Source organism: Psammomys obesus, unplaced genomic scaffold, assembly GCF_907164565.1.
Source record: "Psammomys obesus unplaced genomic scaffold, mPsaObe1.curated_primary_1811, whole genome shotgun sequence".
Classification (NCBI taxonomy): Eukaryota; Metazoa; Chordata; class Mammalia; order Rodentia; family Muridae; genus Psammomys; species Psammomys obesus.
In genome coordinates, this window is record NW_026596040.1 from 24213781 (window position 1) to 24231937 (window position 18157).

The window sequence follows — 18157 nt, forward strand, 5'->3', positions numbered from 1 at the left end:
CATTGGGGGATACCTCTCCATGAGTATGGGGTGATTTTAGGGATGACTAGTACTATGAATAATTGCCTCAAGTTTTGAATATGCTAAGAAACTTCTTGGCTGCATATTTAAGTTGTGTAGATTTTATGGTGTATTCATTACATACCAGTTTAAAAAAAGACATCCACATCTTAAAAAAATAGATTTGAAATAAAAATACAATTTGGGCAGGAATTGCTATTAGAGGAATTTTGAACCAAATAAATCCTTAGCTCTGCACATGTCTAAAAGTTGTACAGGGGAGGCTAATGAATAATTTATGACTGTAAAATCATCACAGAGCCCTCTACTGTGCTGACATTAGCGTCCTTTGATGCATGAAGAATTTCTGATCTTTTTACTTCACTGGGAAGGCATGTTTACTTCCTATCCCTTATACTTGTGCTCATGAAAGCTCAGGAAATTTCAAAGCCACAAATGGGTTCCTCAAATAAAAACTGACAAGTCAAAACTGTTATTATAGTCTATTTCAAATATATCAGGGTGTTTTTAGTTTTAACTGAAAACACATGAGTTGGATTCCATCTACTTAAAATGCTTATTTTCAAGAGACAAATACAAATTCTACTGAAACTGAAGTATGATTTACTTTGGGGAGATAATAGCTAAGCAAAGAGTAAACATATTGACTTTCTCAGACCATAAGTTCACACTCTAGGTGAGACATTTGCTTTCTCACAAATATCAACTAAGAACTCCAAGTCTGAAAATAAATGGTATGCATTATATCATTTCCCATAGTCATAACAAACGCTACACTGCGCTTGTCACAATCCATGTAACAGCGCTAAGCTTTTGTAGTCAACTCACAGATTAGATGTACTTGTCCTACAGTTGAGTTCCAAGGGATCTCTGCAAATCCTGATTTTTAGATTAATACCAATGGTTATATTTTACAACCATATAGGACCCCAATATGTAACATATGTTGGGGATCCACTTTTTAACTCAAGACTTCATTTTCCATGACAAATCCTACATACAGACACCCACACATATGTTATTCTGTACGAGATTGCCGAATGACCAAAGTTACGATGAATTCCATCGTTCAGTTACATCCCAGATTCCTCTGTGTGCGTGCGGTGAGAGGCCACCTCATTACAGCACACCTGAGAGGAAGCGCAAAGCTGGTACTCACAGTTGTAAGCGGGTGCGATGCGGTGCTGAGCTTCCAGGCTGGCCAGTGTGATGTGAAAAATGATGTGCAGCAGCAGGAAGGAGAGGCTGGTGATGCAGAGGGACTGTAGCAGCCGCCCCGTGTGTCCTGGGGACAAAGACCACAGTGTAAGAGTGTGTTCACAGACTACCATAAGGAAGTCCCAGACCGGTGCAAAAAGTGAGGCAGTGTAACTCTTACTATAATCATAACAGTTGCTCCAATTATAATCCTACAGACAAAACGCACCTTATTTCCTTTACAATATTATATAGTTGCCACTACACACTAAAATTCACCATAAAGAAATTTTGCTTTCCCGCTCATTGTAGGGTGTATTTACAACGGATTAGAAACAAGAGCTGGATCAGAAAACTGTACTGAAAAACACTGCCAGCCTAGAAGGAACCCGTAACACTCTCTTTTTTAAAAGTTTAAGGAAGTAAAAAATAAGAAAGTCGCCCAAGACATTTTTACAAAGTTAGGATAACTTCAATTTCAAAATTAAATAAGGATAAAGAAGAAAAGTATAAATCATTTTTACATGTGAGCACACACATAAATGATAAAGAATGTTAACTATTAAAATAGAGTGAAATATAGCTCGTTGTATTTGTGAGTTTACCGTACAAGAACAAATGTGTTTAACATGAGAAATCCAAGTGAAATTCACCTACAAATGGACTCATACCAGTTTTATTAATACTACAAAAGAAACATTTTAGAAGACTCAAAAGCACTAATGATTTTAAATAAATAGCTGAGAAAACTACAAGTGAAAGGAAGCCTCTTTAAATGCTGAACAAATCACGACTATGCAAGCACCTTGTTTAGGGTGAGTTTTTAGACATTCAACTCATGGATGTCAGAGAATGAGGAATCTAAAAATCGTCACCACAAGGACTGGTAGTTTCATTAAGAAAGACTGCCAAATCTTAATGACAAGGATTATGTGCTGATAGTATGATCAAAGGGGTTACTTTCCAGACAGTGAATATCTGTACAGAATGCCAAGCCGAGCCTACAGACCAACTGTGAGAACACATTTGAGAATTCAATAAGGGATTCAGATAGAAGACCATCTTAGTAAAACCGATACGCCCCTCCACCTCTACATCACCAAATGCAAGGTACAAAATCAGATACAAGTTAGTTAGAAATCAAAGCTGTTTTGTCACGACTTTGCGAAATGTCAACTTGGCCCAAACAGAGTACACAGTCATTTGATTAAACACTAAGCTAGGTCCTGATGAGCGTTTGTAAAGCCACAAGGTCCGTAGGAAACCAAAGCTAACACAGAGGACTATTCTTTCTACTCAGGAAGCCCCATCTCAGCTAGTCAGGCTGAGTAATAGAAGGCATATAAAGAAACTCTTCCTGCGGAGAGGAGCATCCAGAATTGCATCCAGTTCATACAAGCAATTCTGCAAGCCAATTCCTTGAAATAAATCAAATGCAGGAAAACATGTGAGCCATGAAGTTCATAGATTTTCTATGTCATTACTACTTTTTGAATGAACCCTGGCTAATAAAAAGTATTTGAGAATGAACCTAACAACAAATGCATAAGACATTTATGGGAGTGTAAAAATATGAACATGAATAAAGAGAAAAGTTACATTCAAAGAGATAGTATATGGTAAATATACAAATTTGCCTTAATTTGGTCTACAAATTTAATGAAATTTCAAATTAAATACTAGAAGAAACCTAAATGCTCAAAAACCACATTTCAATATCTATAAGAAGAGATGTTTTGAGGTTTTCAATAAATATTTTGAATATGTATCCTATCACCTGCAAATGAGGAAAGAGCCTATCTGATAGTTAACAAAGCTTGGTGCCAGGAAAGAATAGATATTCTTTCTCCCCCTGGAAAAACTGAGAATGGTCTGAGTGCCCCATTTCCTCAGTCCTGCAGGGTCCTAGCTTAGACAGCTAACTTCTGTCTCACCTCATCAAGAAACACTGAAGGGACAAGCCAATGGAAACCTGCCAGAAACAGGTAAGTGCTTGGAGAAGGGGGAGGCGTGCTCTTCAGCTTAACTGTGGTTCTCCATTACCAGCTGCGGGCTCTAACAATAAACCTATAGACTCCACTAAGAGACATAACAATGAACCCTGCAATATTTCTCACCCGAGTTTGCCCACAACCAGGTGACGCCTCCCCTGGTTGCCTCTTCTTTCTGTGGACAGTGCCTTGTACCTCCTTGGGCATGCCATGCCCTACCTCCTAGAGAAAGCACACAGACCTCAGCAGCTTATGCACGTCTCAGCAACTCTACTCTACTGGTTAGGGATGAGGTGTGAAACTTTGGGTTTACAGGGTCTCTGCACTATGAAAATACATGAGATGCTCTCAGTTCCAAGCCTGCCTGAGGGACAAAGACAGCACAAGAATCTAAAGAAGGAACAAGTGGAGCGAGAAAGTCCTCCTACAGCAAAGATTTAAAGGACTTGGACTGTAGAACCAACTCACACTCCATTGCGTTTCCTGTGTGGCTTTAGTTTGTGTTTGTTTGTTTTGTTTGTTTCTTTTCCATTAAATTTTTCAATGACCCTGGGGGAGATGAATATGTCCTGAAGTGTTAAAGTAACAAGCTTCAAAAAACCACAAATAATCAAGGAAAAAACCAAAAATAAAATAAACAAATAACAAAGGAAAAAACAGACCTCCAGTTTTTGTTTTTTTCTTTGGCAGACACCAAAGAAATGAAGATTGAAAATCGTTAACAAAGAATGTGAAAATATCAGGTAGAAGGTCAATGAGCTATAAGAGAACTAAGTGAGATCTGCTGGCTCTGTACACCTCACTCTTGTGGACTGAGATATGAGCGCTCGGCTACTGCTCTAGCCCCATGCCTGCTACCATGCTCCCCATCATGATGGCCATGGACTTGAACCTTCTAGAAGCATGAGCCTCAAACTAAAAACTTCATTTTATAACTTGCCTTGTTTGTGGTAATTTGTAGTCCAAACTGTCAAAAAAAACAAACAAGCAAACAAAAACAATGACAAGAGTTGGAAAGCAGAAAGAGAAAAATAACTTATTACATAATGGCTCCTCTAGAAGACTGTCAGTGGATTTCTCATGAGGAAACTCAAAGGCCAGGGAACTATTGATTGATACACTCACAGTGCCGATGGAACACTGCAGACACCACACTCAAGAACACCACACTCAAAAAAGCTGAGAGGAAAACATTAAGAAGACAGAGTTTGCCAGATAACCAAAAGTTGAGGGGCTGTATAGCTCTGCTTTTCATGAAAAGCTAAAGTTGTCTCTTAGGAAGGAATGGAACAAGCTTGACCAACATTCCTTGAAAACATGGGAAGCCATAAAACACACAGGCATAGATAGATATATAGTCAAATTGAGAATACTTGTATTGTTGCCATGGTGGTATGCATGTCAAATTTAACTCCCATTAATAGAAAATCTTAAAATAGAAAATATTAGAAGTATGTATAAATGCAATAATTAGTTAAAGTACATTAATTTGTAAAGAAATCATTTATGACAATAATATGGGATGGAATATGAAGTAAAATTACGGATAGTTTTTCTATGTGGTTAAAATAAAATTATTATTAACATCAGTCAATTATTTTAAATGTAAGATACTTTATATAAGTTTCATGGCAGTCACAAAGCAAAAGCTAAGGGCTGAAGAGATGACCCAGTGGTTAAGAGCACGTATTGCTCTTCCAGAAACCAGGTTCATTTCTTAGCAACCACATAATGGTTCACAACCATCTGTAACTGCAGTTCCAGGGAATCTGATGCCCTCTTTTGGCTGCCTCAAACACCAGGCAACCATGTGGTCATATGCAAGCAAAACATGCATACACATAAAATAAAAATAAATAGATCAAAAAGAAATGAAAACAAATGAACAACAACAAAAAGGGTAAAAGCCAATGGTAGATATAATCAAGTATCAAAGTTCACTTAGGATGCTGAGCTATCACAAACTGAGTATTTCTTACATCCATAGTCAGCAAACATGTACTGAAGAAAGAAACTGATCACAGCCCAGCAGGTTGTTTTAACTCTTGTGCCCTTTCCCTTCCTGAATCCTTCTCGTATGTGACCTTGTCTGAGAAGCATGGAACTCTGCTGACACACACCTGGGCACAGGGGACAGTCCCCAGATAAAACCCCAGGTAGCTGCCATTAAAAATGACACTTTAAGGTCAAAAGCATTATAAATAAAACAACCAAAGACAAACATTTTTATTTTTCTATTCTAAAGTGCGTCAGCTTTATATTGTCTAACTCTTGGACCTCTACAGTGTGGGAACGTGATTAGCCACAGAAGTGAAAACTCAGCTAGCTGAAACTGAATTTGATTAGTCCTGAGATAATCAAAAGCTCAAAATCTGCATAAGCAGAAGTTAGGAGGGAAGTAGTCTTTGGCTTTATTCTCAGATCCACTGTCATTTTGATGGCTTTTAACCGTAGAGAAGTAAAGACCAACACAGCAAATGTCTCTTCCCAGCTACACTATTAATTGAGGTAAACTTTTCAAGGTACATTCAGTGGTATCCAGGACACCGACAATGTTTCCCAAGTAGCCTGTAATTTGACTTCATCTTCCACACATTTCAGACAAACATTTCCCATTTCCCCTCCCCCACCTAGCCTACATGACTCAGCCTTGTGACTCTGTAGATGCTCTGATGAATGTGCACACACAGAGATTTGGGTATCTGCTTGAGTATATTTTATGTAGATCCATAGATGTGGACTCATTGGATCATATGATAATTATATATAAAAATTTTTGAGGAATCAGAAAAGTTTCCTAGAAAGTATGCACTCCACATTCTTACCAGCCAATTATAAGATTACAGTTTTTTTCCTGTCTCTGTCAGTACCTGTTGATTTCCTCTCTAGGTTTTACTTTTAATATTACTATACTATTGGGTATCAAGTAGTGTTCCATTGTAGCTCTGGTTTGTATTTCCCCAATGCCTAATGAGGTTAAGTATATGTTCGTGTGCTTCTTCGCTACTTGGATATTTTCTATGAAGAATAAAATTTTGTTATTCATCTGTACTTTTGCATCCTGGACAATAGGTAAGATGGACAGCCTTTTCACTGGCCCTAAAACAGTTGGCCAACTAATCATAAACTTGTAACTCCCCAAACAGTAAGCCAAGGAGAATAGTCTATCTTTTTTTTTTAAATTATTATTTTTTTTTCTTTTTAGTTACATTTTGTTAACTCTGTGTCCCAGCTGTATCCCACTCCCTCATTCCCTCCCCAACCCCACACTCCCTCCCTGGTCTCCTCCCTGCCCCTTTCCAAGTCCACTGATAGGGGAGGACCTCCTCCCCTTTCATCTGACCCTGTTTTATCAGGTATCTTCAGGGCTGGCTGCAAAGTCCTCCTCTGTAGTCTATCTTTATAACCTGGCCATCCCAGGTGCTTGTCATAGCGATAAAAAGGCGACTAAAATGAGGGGCATTGTTCAGCCCCTAACGTTCTGTGATGCTCAAAGGCCCTATCCTTCTCACCTGCAGCACACATTCACCAAGGTTTTAGCCCATGTCAGCATCAAATAACAGCCTCAAATTTCATTTAAATATCCTCTGACTTGGATATGAGGGAAGCCCGACATATGCCATTCATGATGAGGAAAAATTGAACGTCCAGGCACACATCTTTGAAAATAGTTAATCTCCTCCCAAAATGCAACACTAGGATAATGCAATACAAATATTCCTGGCTAAAGGAATAAAATGAAAGAAGTTACATATTTGCAATAAGCTAAGAACCCGGTGTGAGGATTCCTGTAGAGCTGGAGGTTGGAGTATCATCTCTAGCTCAGCCAATACCCTGCCCTTCAGATCATGGGATGGGAGGCAGCAGTTTTACCATGAGCCCTGGAATGCAGCATCCCCCCCATCACCCCAAGTTCTTAAGCTACAGAATACCCTCAAGGTCCTTGGTGGTAGCACCCTGGCACACTAAAACTTTAGGAGGTGACCCTGTCCTCGAACATGACAGAGTCATGCCTATCTCCTAGACGTATGTCCTAGTGGCCTGTAGTGACAGTATTAGTTCTGATGCTTAGCGTCATATTCCCTTTTCTTAAAGGTAGTGCTTATTCCAAGCTGGACAGTTCACTTAGAAGCCAAGAAGCAAGTGCTTTCTTCATTCTGTCCTGCCTCTGTGCCTTAAAAGTTTAAGCTGGCAGATTTTCTGCTAAGATCAAATGTGTAAGTCACCCTGTATTCTGTTCAATAGATAGTTTTCAAAAACCATTGGAATCCAGAACATATTTTCTTTGTTTATGTTTTGAAAAAGGACTTCCTTATACAGACCCGTCTGATGTACCTCTACTCATTTTTTTGTAATTATAGATGGATGAGAATTTCACAAGCCTTGAAGTTTGGGTTCCTTTTCGTTCAGCAATTCCTTCTGATGTTTCAACAAAATCACCCGAAGCCTCATCTTTACCAAGTCTCCTCAGAGTGCTTTAAGCTTTCTGAAAACTGCATCTCAAAGGCATCTTATAGCTTCTTCATGCTATGATGTGTTTTTGTTTTTCTGAAAATATTGCTTACATTCAAAGAGACTTGACTTTTCCCAGATCTTGCCTCCAAGTTAATAATATACCTAGAGATCATTTAAAACTGGATACTCAATGTGCTGTCCTACTATGTGCTCACCCTGTTTAAATTAAACCTCACTTTAGGAGAACAATGTAACCAACATACTCTGCCTTGTATTTCTCCTGCAGTCAGTGGTAACAACCTAAGCTACATGATACTTTAATCTTAACTCATTCATTCTTCCTTGAGCTCAATCAGAATAACGTATATGTATATGTGAGTGTTGTGGTGATCATTTGCTAAAAAGCAGCCAGTGGATTGAAAAACAACCTTCAGCAACAAATATTTCATAAATGTTGGAAACAACATACAGATGTTGGTTAATGATATCTGTGTACAGTTTTGTTTGCTTTTCTGGGTCAGTGAAAATCGATAAAGTGGCTCCTTCCCTTGTAAACTCGTCTCTGAGAGATTTCTGTACAAGAATCCCCACTCCTTTCTCACACCATCTTTTCTGTGCTATTCAATAATGCAGAGCAAAACCCTTGGTTAGAGACAGATGGGAGATCAAGAGAAGCGAAGAGTTCAGATTTGGGCTGGTCCCTGGTGAAACGTATCCAACAGGAAGTTACCTTATTTAGTGCCTTAATGAGTTGTCAACATGTGTAATACTCATTAGCATGCATGTGCATGAAGGTACGGATGTGTGTAAGATGATGCTGAGGGTCTTTCCTAGGTTGCTTTCATCCTCTATTGTTTTGGGGATGGGGTCTCTCACCACACCTGCGGCTCCCTGGCTTAGCTAGGCTGTCTGGCCAATGAGCTTTAGCACCAGCCTTGCAGAATCATGCTATACCATCACTGACTCTTTCCATGGGGGGTGGAGTTTCAAACTCAGGTCCTCACACTTGAGCAAGTGGCATTTACCAACTGAACCATCCCCAGATATACTGACAGCTAAACAACGAATTTATTTTCTTGCAGCTTTGGGAAATAGAACCCAAGATCAAGCTGTTCACAGAGCATCTTCATCAGAAGCCTTTCTCCTGGGCTGTGTTGAACCATGTTCCTATTGCGAGCATCCTGAACAGGTACATCCCCGCCTCTAAATTTCTTCCTCTTATAAGGACACCCAGTGAGGATAGATTAAGGACCCACTCTAATGACTTAATCTTGCTTGATGTTAAACTTAGGAGAGTAGGTCCTTCCCCCAAGGAAGTCACATGTAGCAGAAATAAGGCTTCAAATTATAAGTTTTGGGAGAATATATTTTGGGTCCCAACAGTGGCACTCATCACATTTCTGATGTCAGAGGAAAAGCATTCAGTCCTTTACGATTAAGCATAGTGTTAGCTGTGGGCATCCACACCTGCCCTTAATTCTGATAAGAAATTAAGTTTATATCCCAAGCACTCAGAGTGTGTTTTGCTTTTGCTACCACTGTGTCAGTCTAAGTGATAAGGTTTTTTTTTTTTTTTAATTTAGTTTTTCTTATTTTTGTTAGGCATTCAGCAATCAGTTTTAACAAGAATGTGCCTAAAATCTGGAATTATGTGATATGTCAAGTCATTGTAACATGAGGAAGTGGGGCATTTATACAAGGACAGGCAACAGATGCAATGTCAAGATATTTTCCAAAAGCAACTGAGCCCACAGAGAGACAAGCTCAGTAACCCATGGCTGAGAGGCCATGCTCCATACGTGTGTGCTGCTTCCACAGCCATCTGGGTGCCAAAGAGGAAGAAATGCAGAAGGAACTAAGTAGCTAAGAAGGTGAGTGCAGTGTTTCTAAATAAAATTTTATCTTGAGTTTTAAACCAAATTTTGCTTATTTATAATAAATTTCCTAAAATGAAGATTTAAACAAAACAAAACAAAATAAAAACTACTATACTCACTTATATAGACCTATAAGATATGATAAACATAATGAAATCTATACACCTAAAAAAGATAATCAAGAGAGCAGACATGGGGTAAGATTATCAATCCTCGTTTTGAAAGACAGATGGGATGCGCATTGAACATATGACAGGAGTCTACTGAGCGCATTGGAAAGACTCTAACTAGCAGTGTTTTCAAAGCAGACTCATGACCAAACCTTTGGCAGAGTACAGGGAATCATAAGAAAGAAGGGGAGTTAGTCTGATGAGGAAAGGATAGGCGCTCCACAAGGACCAGATATATCTGGACACAGGGTCCTTTCTGAGACTGACATGCAACCAAGGACCATGTATGAATGTAACCTAGAACCTCTGCTCAGATGTAGCCTGTGGTAGCTCAGTAACCAATTGGTTTCCCATAGTGAGGGGAACAAGGACTATTTCTAACAGGAACTCAATGACTGGCTCTTTGGCCTCCCCACCCCCCAAGGGAGGAGCAGTCCTGTTAGGCCACAGAGGAGAGCTTTGCAGCCAGTCCTGAAGATACCTGATAAAACAGGATCAGATGAATGGGGAGGAGGTCCCCCCCTATCAGTGGACTTGGCATGGGGCACGGTGGAGATGAGGGAGGGAGGGACTGGGAGGGAATGAGGGATTGGGACACGGCTGGGATACAGAGTTAATAAAATGTAACTGATAAGAAAAAAATAAAATAAAATAAAAAAAACTACTGTTTTTTTTTTTCATAGATTCCATTCAGGAACTGTTTGTTTTTTGTTTTGTTTTTTGTTTTTTTTAATTTTCTGATTGGATATAAAGCCCACACCATGAGATGGAACCCATACCTGACACTGCTCAAGTGTCTAAAAACATGACACTAGGTAGGTCATGAGCTACGGGGAAAACCAAATACTACTATTCTGCTAAAGGAATCCCAAGCAATGCCTCCCAGTGACATGCTGCCATACCCATAGAACAGTGCATCACTCAGCCATCGGCAGAGATGCCTCCTCTCGCCAGAGACAGGAACCAACACAGACTCACAGCCGGATAATGGGCGGACAGGGAGACTTTGGTGCACTCAGCCCGAAATGGGATGTCTTCACCAAATCTGCTCCCTCGGGGCTAAGGATGTACATGGAAGAGGAGCTAGAAAAAAAACGTAAAATCCAGGGATGGTGGGCGACTCCAGTGGACAGTCTTCCAGGTACAAGAGGACTGATGCACAATGCACACTCAGAGACTGTGGCAGGACTGTGACGTGCCAAGCCTGCACATGTCAAGCCGGATGGGGTCCCAGCACTGAAAAGGAGAAGTGAAGATGAGCTCTCACCACTAACCAAGAAGCTATTCGCAGCTGACGTCTGCTGGCAGCGGGGAAATCAGATTTCTTCAAAGGAGTCTCACGGGGCATATGAACCACATTCCAGAACAGACCCCATACTTGGGAGTAGCTGTTCAACATAAAATGAGCCCAATGGTATTTTTGTAGACTTTTTGTGTATTTTTTCTTTGTTTAGGCAAACTTTTTTTTGTCTTATTCATCTTTCGCTTGTCTATTTTGATTTCCCTTTTTTTTTTTTGGTCATGGAGGGGGTTCCTTTTATGTTTGTTTTTTCAAAAAGAGAAAAACTAACATATAGTTTGGTGGGTAGGGCTGGCTGGGAGGAATTGGAGGAGGGAAACATGATCAAAATATACTGTATAATTTTTTTCAGTTAAAAATACAATAACTCAGGAAGCAGAGGCCAATGGATCTTTCTGTGCCAGCCTGGACGACAGAGTGAATTCTAGGACCACAAGCACTACATAGAGAAAGCCTGTCTCAAAACAACAACAAAATTAAATTGAAATAGATAGATAGATAGATAGATAGATAGATAGATAGATAGATAGATAAAAGTAAATAAATAATAAAATAATAAAACAGGCATAAACTTTACTTCTTATTTATTATGCTCCTGAAAGAAATGAGAGGCATTATTGGCAAAGCCAACGTTTCCATTTCTCTGGCTTCCAGGTGATTTGGATGTGGCAAGCGCATGTGGAAGACCCAAGGCTCTCCTGATGATGTGCCAACTTCCTTAAGTTAACTTCAGAAATTTCCGCTTACAAAGCAATGTAAGCCAACATCCCTAAAATCTTTAAAGGAAAGCCCCTGGTCTTTGTGGTGACTTTCTGAGAAAATGAAAGCTGCCATATTTTCATCATCATGGATTTCTAGGTAAGTTAATGAACCCGATGCAAAATTTGCCTAAAACTGGAGTTTTAAGAATAATCTGTGGTTTATTCTCAAGGTGCTGATTTTATGATTCATTTATAGTTTGATCAGAAAGCCTCGTGGAATGACTATTTAATTATATAATTTACGTTGAGAAAAAATATCTTGACAAACAAGTTATTTACATTTAAAGAACTTTTCACAACATGCTGTATAAAGAAACACGTGAAAAAGGCATTGACACAAAAAAATGAAGGTTTTCTGTCAGATGGAAATGAGCTTGAGCATGGATGCCTACTAGCTGGAAGAAGATGCCTCAAACTAACAGTCAAGCTTCTAGGTTAAGCACACAAAGTCACTAGCACCCCAAACGATGGCCACCTCATTAGCACCACACTAATAAAAATGGAGAGAGTCAACACTTAATTCCATCTGTGTTTCACTGAAGCCACCCTTCAGCACACATCAAAACCAAAGAGTGCATCTTAGGAGAGCTGCTGTCAGCCTTGCAGGAGGGAGCAGAGGAACAATGGCAGGCTCAATCCTCCAGTTCTCCCCCACCTCCCTGGGAGGGCAGAGTTTCCACGGTGTGCCTGCCACCCAGCCATGGCATCCCCACCACTCCCAGCTCTCAACCCTGGTGTGGACTTTCAATTTTATTTTATTGGCACATGAAAAGTAGGTTGCTCCCTTCCCCTCTTCTCCTTTTATGTCTTATGATTTGATAACTTTAAAATGGACTTATTTTATTTTATATGTATGAATGTCTTGTCTGCATATATGTATCGCACCATGTGTGTTTCTGATGCTCACAGAGGCTAAGAGAGGGGGCCAGGTCCCCTGGAACTGGAGTTCCCCCCACCAAGTTATAGATGTTTGTGAGCCATAATGTGGGTGCTGGGAACTGAGCCTGGGTTCTCTGCAAGAGCAAGAAATGCCTTTAACCGCTGAGCCATCTCTTCAATGCCTTAGTAACTTTTAAAGAGTTAGAATCTCTCCCAAAGTCTTTTGCTCAACGAAACAGATGCAAACAGTACTTTTGGTGCATAGGGGAGTGATGTTCAAGGACCATGGGAAGGGGACTGAAGGTTGCAGCATCTTGTTTTCACACTTCCCTTTCTTTGAACTGACTACTTGCAATTAGGTCTGATTCTGCAACGCCCTTCCTTACAAATTGACCCCAGGAGACTCTGCTGGCCTCTTGTGGTGAATAAGGTTGGTAGGATTCTGACACTAGAGGAAATGTCCCTCTAATATTAACCTCTGTCCTGGGTTGGGTTACCAGGAAATAGCACTGAGACAGAGATTTGAGTGAAGAAGTTCCTGATAGACATCTATATTTCCTGCCATTGATCCATGGTAAAGCTCGTACCTATCTGCATATGATCCCAACTGTCAGCCTTAAAGGCTACTGTCATCTTTGTTCTCCCTGTCACTGGCCCTGACAGAGATGCCATTGCCATCCAACACTGAGGGACAGAATGATTCCTGTAGGACAGTGAGGAAAACAGCACTGAGCCCACCAGAAAGTGACTGTCAAAGCTATAGAAGCTAGAGCACAGCCCTGAGCCACTTCTTTGGGAGGAGGGTTCAGAATGGCTCTTGGAAAGGGTTTAGAGCTTACACTAAGGAACTGAGCTACTCCATGCCAGCAGTGGACAGAAAGCAGATATAGGCTGACCTGAGATGAGAATTGTGCAGGCAAAGCAGCTTCCTAAAAGTTAAAGGTCATAGGAGAGAAATTGAGATGCGAATGTGATGGGCCAACTACTCCCAAATAGAGAACTAAATGTGGGGTTGTAAGGGAAGATGGATGTGGCAACATAACAGAACTACTGAGGCCTCCTGGTCTAGACACAGATTGGTCCAGGGCCAGGTAAGTCTACTGAGGCAGACAAAAGCTTAGCAAAACTCTGTCACTAACAGGAAATGTTTCATCCCTGACCAACCCACCTGGCCATCATTGTCTGGTAGACATCTATGCATCCTGCTAATGGCCCTTAGGAAAAGTGACAACATCAGTTGGCATATTTAATCCAAACTGTCATCCCAAGGTTGAGTGAGTGAGAGCATACCATCCTTTTTGTTCTTTGTCTCTTTGGCCCTGACAGAGATGTTAACGCCTTCTGGCACTGAGGAGCACAGGTACTATGCTCCATCATGTATGTGGCCTAATTTGATTACACATGGACCTTTTCCAGGTGTCAGCTACTGGGACAGCTGCCCTTTCACATTTCTCCCTGCTGCCCCATCTTTAACTACTGTTAAAATCTGGATAACTGTTACTCAAAGGATCTGGAGCTCAAGGTTCAAGTCTCAGGTGATACTACTGGGACACAATGGGACCTTTAGGAAAGTGTACCTTGTAATATACCCTTATATTTCTAGATATATGCTCATCGTGAGCCCTCAATAGAAAGCAAAGAGTTGAAGCCACCCAATCCTGGACTTCTAGCTTCTTAAACTGAGTTTACAACCCCACCTATGGTGGTTTGAGTAAGAATGGTCTCACAGATTTGAATGCATGGTCACTGGGATGGAGCTTTGAGGTTTCAAATGTTCAAGTCAGGCCTAGTGTCTCACTCTCTCTTCCTGCTGCCTGCCTACTCAGATGTAGAACTTTCATCTACTCTCCAGCACTATGTCTGCCTTTGTGCCATCACACTTCCCACCTTGATGATAATGGACTAAACCTATGAACTGTGAGCCAGCGCCAATTCAACATTTTCCCTTAGGAGAGTTGCAGTGTTCATAGTGGCTTCTCACAGCCATAAAGCCCTACCACTACCCCATCTTTCATTACATAGCATCCAGCTTCTGATATTTTGTTACAGAAATGGAAAATAGTCTAAGATAAATACTGAAATAAATTTAAGCTCACGTTCTTGAGCTTCTCACAAAAAACCCCTAAACAAAACAAAACATAAATAAATCATATTCTAACTTGTGAACAAGACATTTCTTTATAAATAGACATATGGCATTCCATTAAAAGATTAGTCATAGACATAAAAATATTTCCATTTCATTATTAAGCAGATCACTATATAAACTAAACCCTAGATTAGCTAGATAAATTTAGTGAATTTGATATTACTGAGTTGTTCATCCAAAACAGAACATAGAAACAGAGATAAATTTAAAACAATACTTAAGAGACATTGAGGAGGAAATGAGAAAATTCCATCAAGCATTAGAGAATTCCAGAAAAGCTGCAGGAACAATGGGAGAATGTTGATCTTCCAACTGCTTCCCTGATAATTAGTTTGTGATATAAATAATTGCTTCAGGATTACCATGTGCTGGGCATCTTACACCCAGACTATGATGCCTCCAGCATAGAGCAAGACCATGTGGTCTGTTCTCTGAGACCACACCAGCAGAGCACATGCTAAGTGCACCAAAAGACAGTGACATTTAGAAAACTAGATATGACACAGTTGCTTGAGCTGATTTTAAAAAACAAAACAAAACATACATGCCTAAGAGTATGCAGACTGGAAGATCTGAAGCCTGCCACATAGCTGGGCATTCTGGGTCCATTCTAGCTTTAAGGGCCAGAAGTATTTCAGGCTTTGGGAGATACACTTTGCTGTTGCTGTTCATTGCTGGGCTTGTACCATAAAGAGAATTACAATTAATGCATGGACCTATTGCGTGGACAGCTCATGGCGGTTAATATAATTTGAACTTTGAATGTCCCACAAAGGCTTGTTGTTGAAGACATGATCCCCAGGAACTAATAGGAGGCTTTGGAACACTTAACTGGTGGAACCTGAAGGTCATTGGGTCATTGGATGGGTGCTTGTGAAGGCAGTAGTGGGACCCTAAACCCTTTCTTTTTTTTTTTTTTTTCTCTTTGGTTTTTTTCCCCCAATATACTTTTCTGTCATGATGGGTTACCTTTCTACAGCCCCAAGCATCTCAACCAATCAATGAAAACTGAGCTAAAAAATGCTCTTTGTTTTTATAACTACCTGATATATTTTGTTAAGAGAAACAGAATAATGGCATGGATGTAGCTCAATAAAGTCTTCAAGATGCTTACATGTCATGAAGTGTTTTTCTCCTGAAACATACAAAATAACATTTGTGGATACAGGACTAGTGGTTGTCATTTGCTGACCTGTGAGCAAACTTAAGAAAGGACATCTGAAGGAAAAATGTTTATGAGGATAAATAAACAGAAAGGTCTGCATTTTGATACTCAAGAAACTTCCTGGTCTGCACCCCATGGATTCCATGATAATCAGAGCTTTTCCTGTTCCCCATATGTTGCTTCATTTGACCAGATCATGAACTAGTATGTGCCATGTTTGTGCCCACACTGCACAGCTCCCTGAAAATGACTCCACGACCTTATGCCTTCTCTAATTCCACCATGTCCAGAAGAAAACTCAAATCAAATGTCAGAAGTCACCTCTCAGAGATATGTGGAAGTTTTAATATTCTAAGATAGATATTTTTGTGGAGATATTTTATTAGTGGTTGTAGAAGGGCGCCCAGATAGAAACATATCAATACATACAACTTTGTGTAAGCATACTTCAGCTTTTAAAAAGACAAGCTATGAAAAGCAAGTCAAACAGGATAACCTAATTACAAGTACTTAAGTTGCAGAGAGTGGCAACTTGGGAATTGAAAGGCTATAGTTTTTTTTGGTTTTTTTTTTTTTTTTTTTTTTTTTTTGATGGGTTCTCCTTGGGCTGAGGAGAAGAAAGAACCCACAGGGTAAAACAGTGAGATGAGTTTGCTTTGTTGATGGAATCAAAATAATTACCATTAAAAAAAAAAAAGGCATTTGAAGCATGAGAGCCAAATCATGCATTTCCTGAAGTGGTCATCCTGGGAGCTCCTTGAGGGAGGGACCCTGAGCACCCCTCTGGACACTTCTAGCCCTGTGTTCTGCACTTAAGGGATCCCATTAAATGTTCCTGAAGGGACATAATAAGAACTGAAGCTCACATACAGGAGGAAAAGTAGTCCCTGTGTGCTGATTTCAGTATGTATTGGCAAGGACGTGTCACATTAAGCCAACAAGAAGAGCTCATCTTTCTAGTTATTTCATTAAGCCACAGTTGCCAAGTTCTCTACCAAGGGACCTACATATGATAATGAATGGGCAGAAGACAATTAGGAGTCTCTTCCCTTCTCAGCAGGCTTGTTCCCTGTGGTGCATTTACACAGCAATTAGCAGATGTGGTCCTGAAATCCCTTCAGGAAAACAATGACTTGGACTCTGAAAAAGTTTCTGCCCTACTGCACATCATTCTGTTAAGCCAGGTATAGCACTGGATTTTTCTTGCTTCTCCTTCTTTCACTCATCCTTTTGGGGGCACAGGTTCAATGTGCTTGCCAGGCACAAAAGTTCGAAGAAGGCAGCATGTGGAACCAGAACAAAGAGCCCCAATTGAGGGCTGCATGAAGGTGTGGTAGGGGCTCCCAGACACAGTCCAGAATACTGCCTGGCAGTGTTTAAATCAAGTGGTTCTTGGGCCCTGCCACTGTGCACTGGGGTGCTGTTTCCCTAAGTACCTTCATACACGTGTTCACCATGGTGACATGACAGCTTGACTAGCCAAGAGGAGGTACTTTTTGTACTATCTTGATTTTCCCACAGGGAACACAGACCAGGTTACTATGACTAACTGCCTTGGGACCTGTTGTGTTTATTTTCATTGACCTTGGATTTTCCTCTTTTGCCTTGGAAGCCAGGACAGGGCAGCTGCTGGCTAGCACCACGTTCTGTTCCTTGTGTGTGCTCCCAAACAGCTGGACAATGAGTCATCTGCCAGGGAGTCTCCCGGAAAGACAAATGGTCCCCAGCTTCTCTCCATCATACCTCAGGAAAGCAACCTTTTAATTAATGGGTCCATTGCCATAGAGATGTTTCCATTTATTAGTAAAGCTGGCAAAAAGACAATTCAGTTTCTGCTTCCAGATCTTTGGTGCCTCCTAGTTCTCTGCATAGTTCTAAGATTAGAAGTCCTCCTCTAAGAAAGACTTCCATAGCTATGGAGGTGAGCTAGACACCATATCATATGAGCTGAGTCCAAGTTGCCCATTCTGAAAGTTTTCTCCTCTCCCCCTCCTCCTCCTCTTCTTCTTCTTATCATCATCATCACCATTTATCTGAATTTCTCTTAAATGTAAGATTCATGATTTAAAGGCCATATTCAGCTCAGAGAAAAGCATTTAGCTGAAGGCACATGATAAATACTGATTGAACAGATGAGGACATGAGAGAGCAACCTTATAAGTGAATTAGCACGGCTAATTGGGAGCTTGGAT

General features: G+C 40.4%; 1 protein-coding gene across 3 annotated transcripts in view; it reads right to left on the minus strand.

The window, feature by feature from the left end:
* The window catches only part of Piezo2 (piezo type mechanosensitive ion channel component 2), a 348488-nt gene that overhangs the window by 213786 nt on the left and 116545 nt on the right, over positions 1-18157 (minus strand). For all 3 annotated transcript variants that reach the window (XM_055622927.1, XM_055622925.1, XM_055622924.1), the window contains exon 3: positions 1181-1306. In XM_055622927.1, the coding sequence (XP_055478902.1) occupies positions 1181-1306 (126 nt within the window). The remainder of the gene's footprint in view (positions 1-1180; positions 1307-18157) is intronic.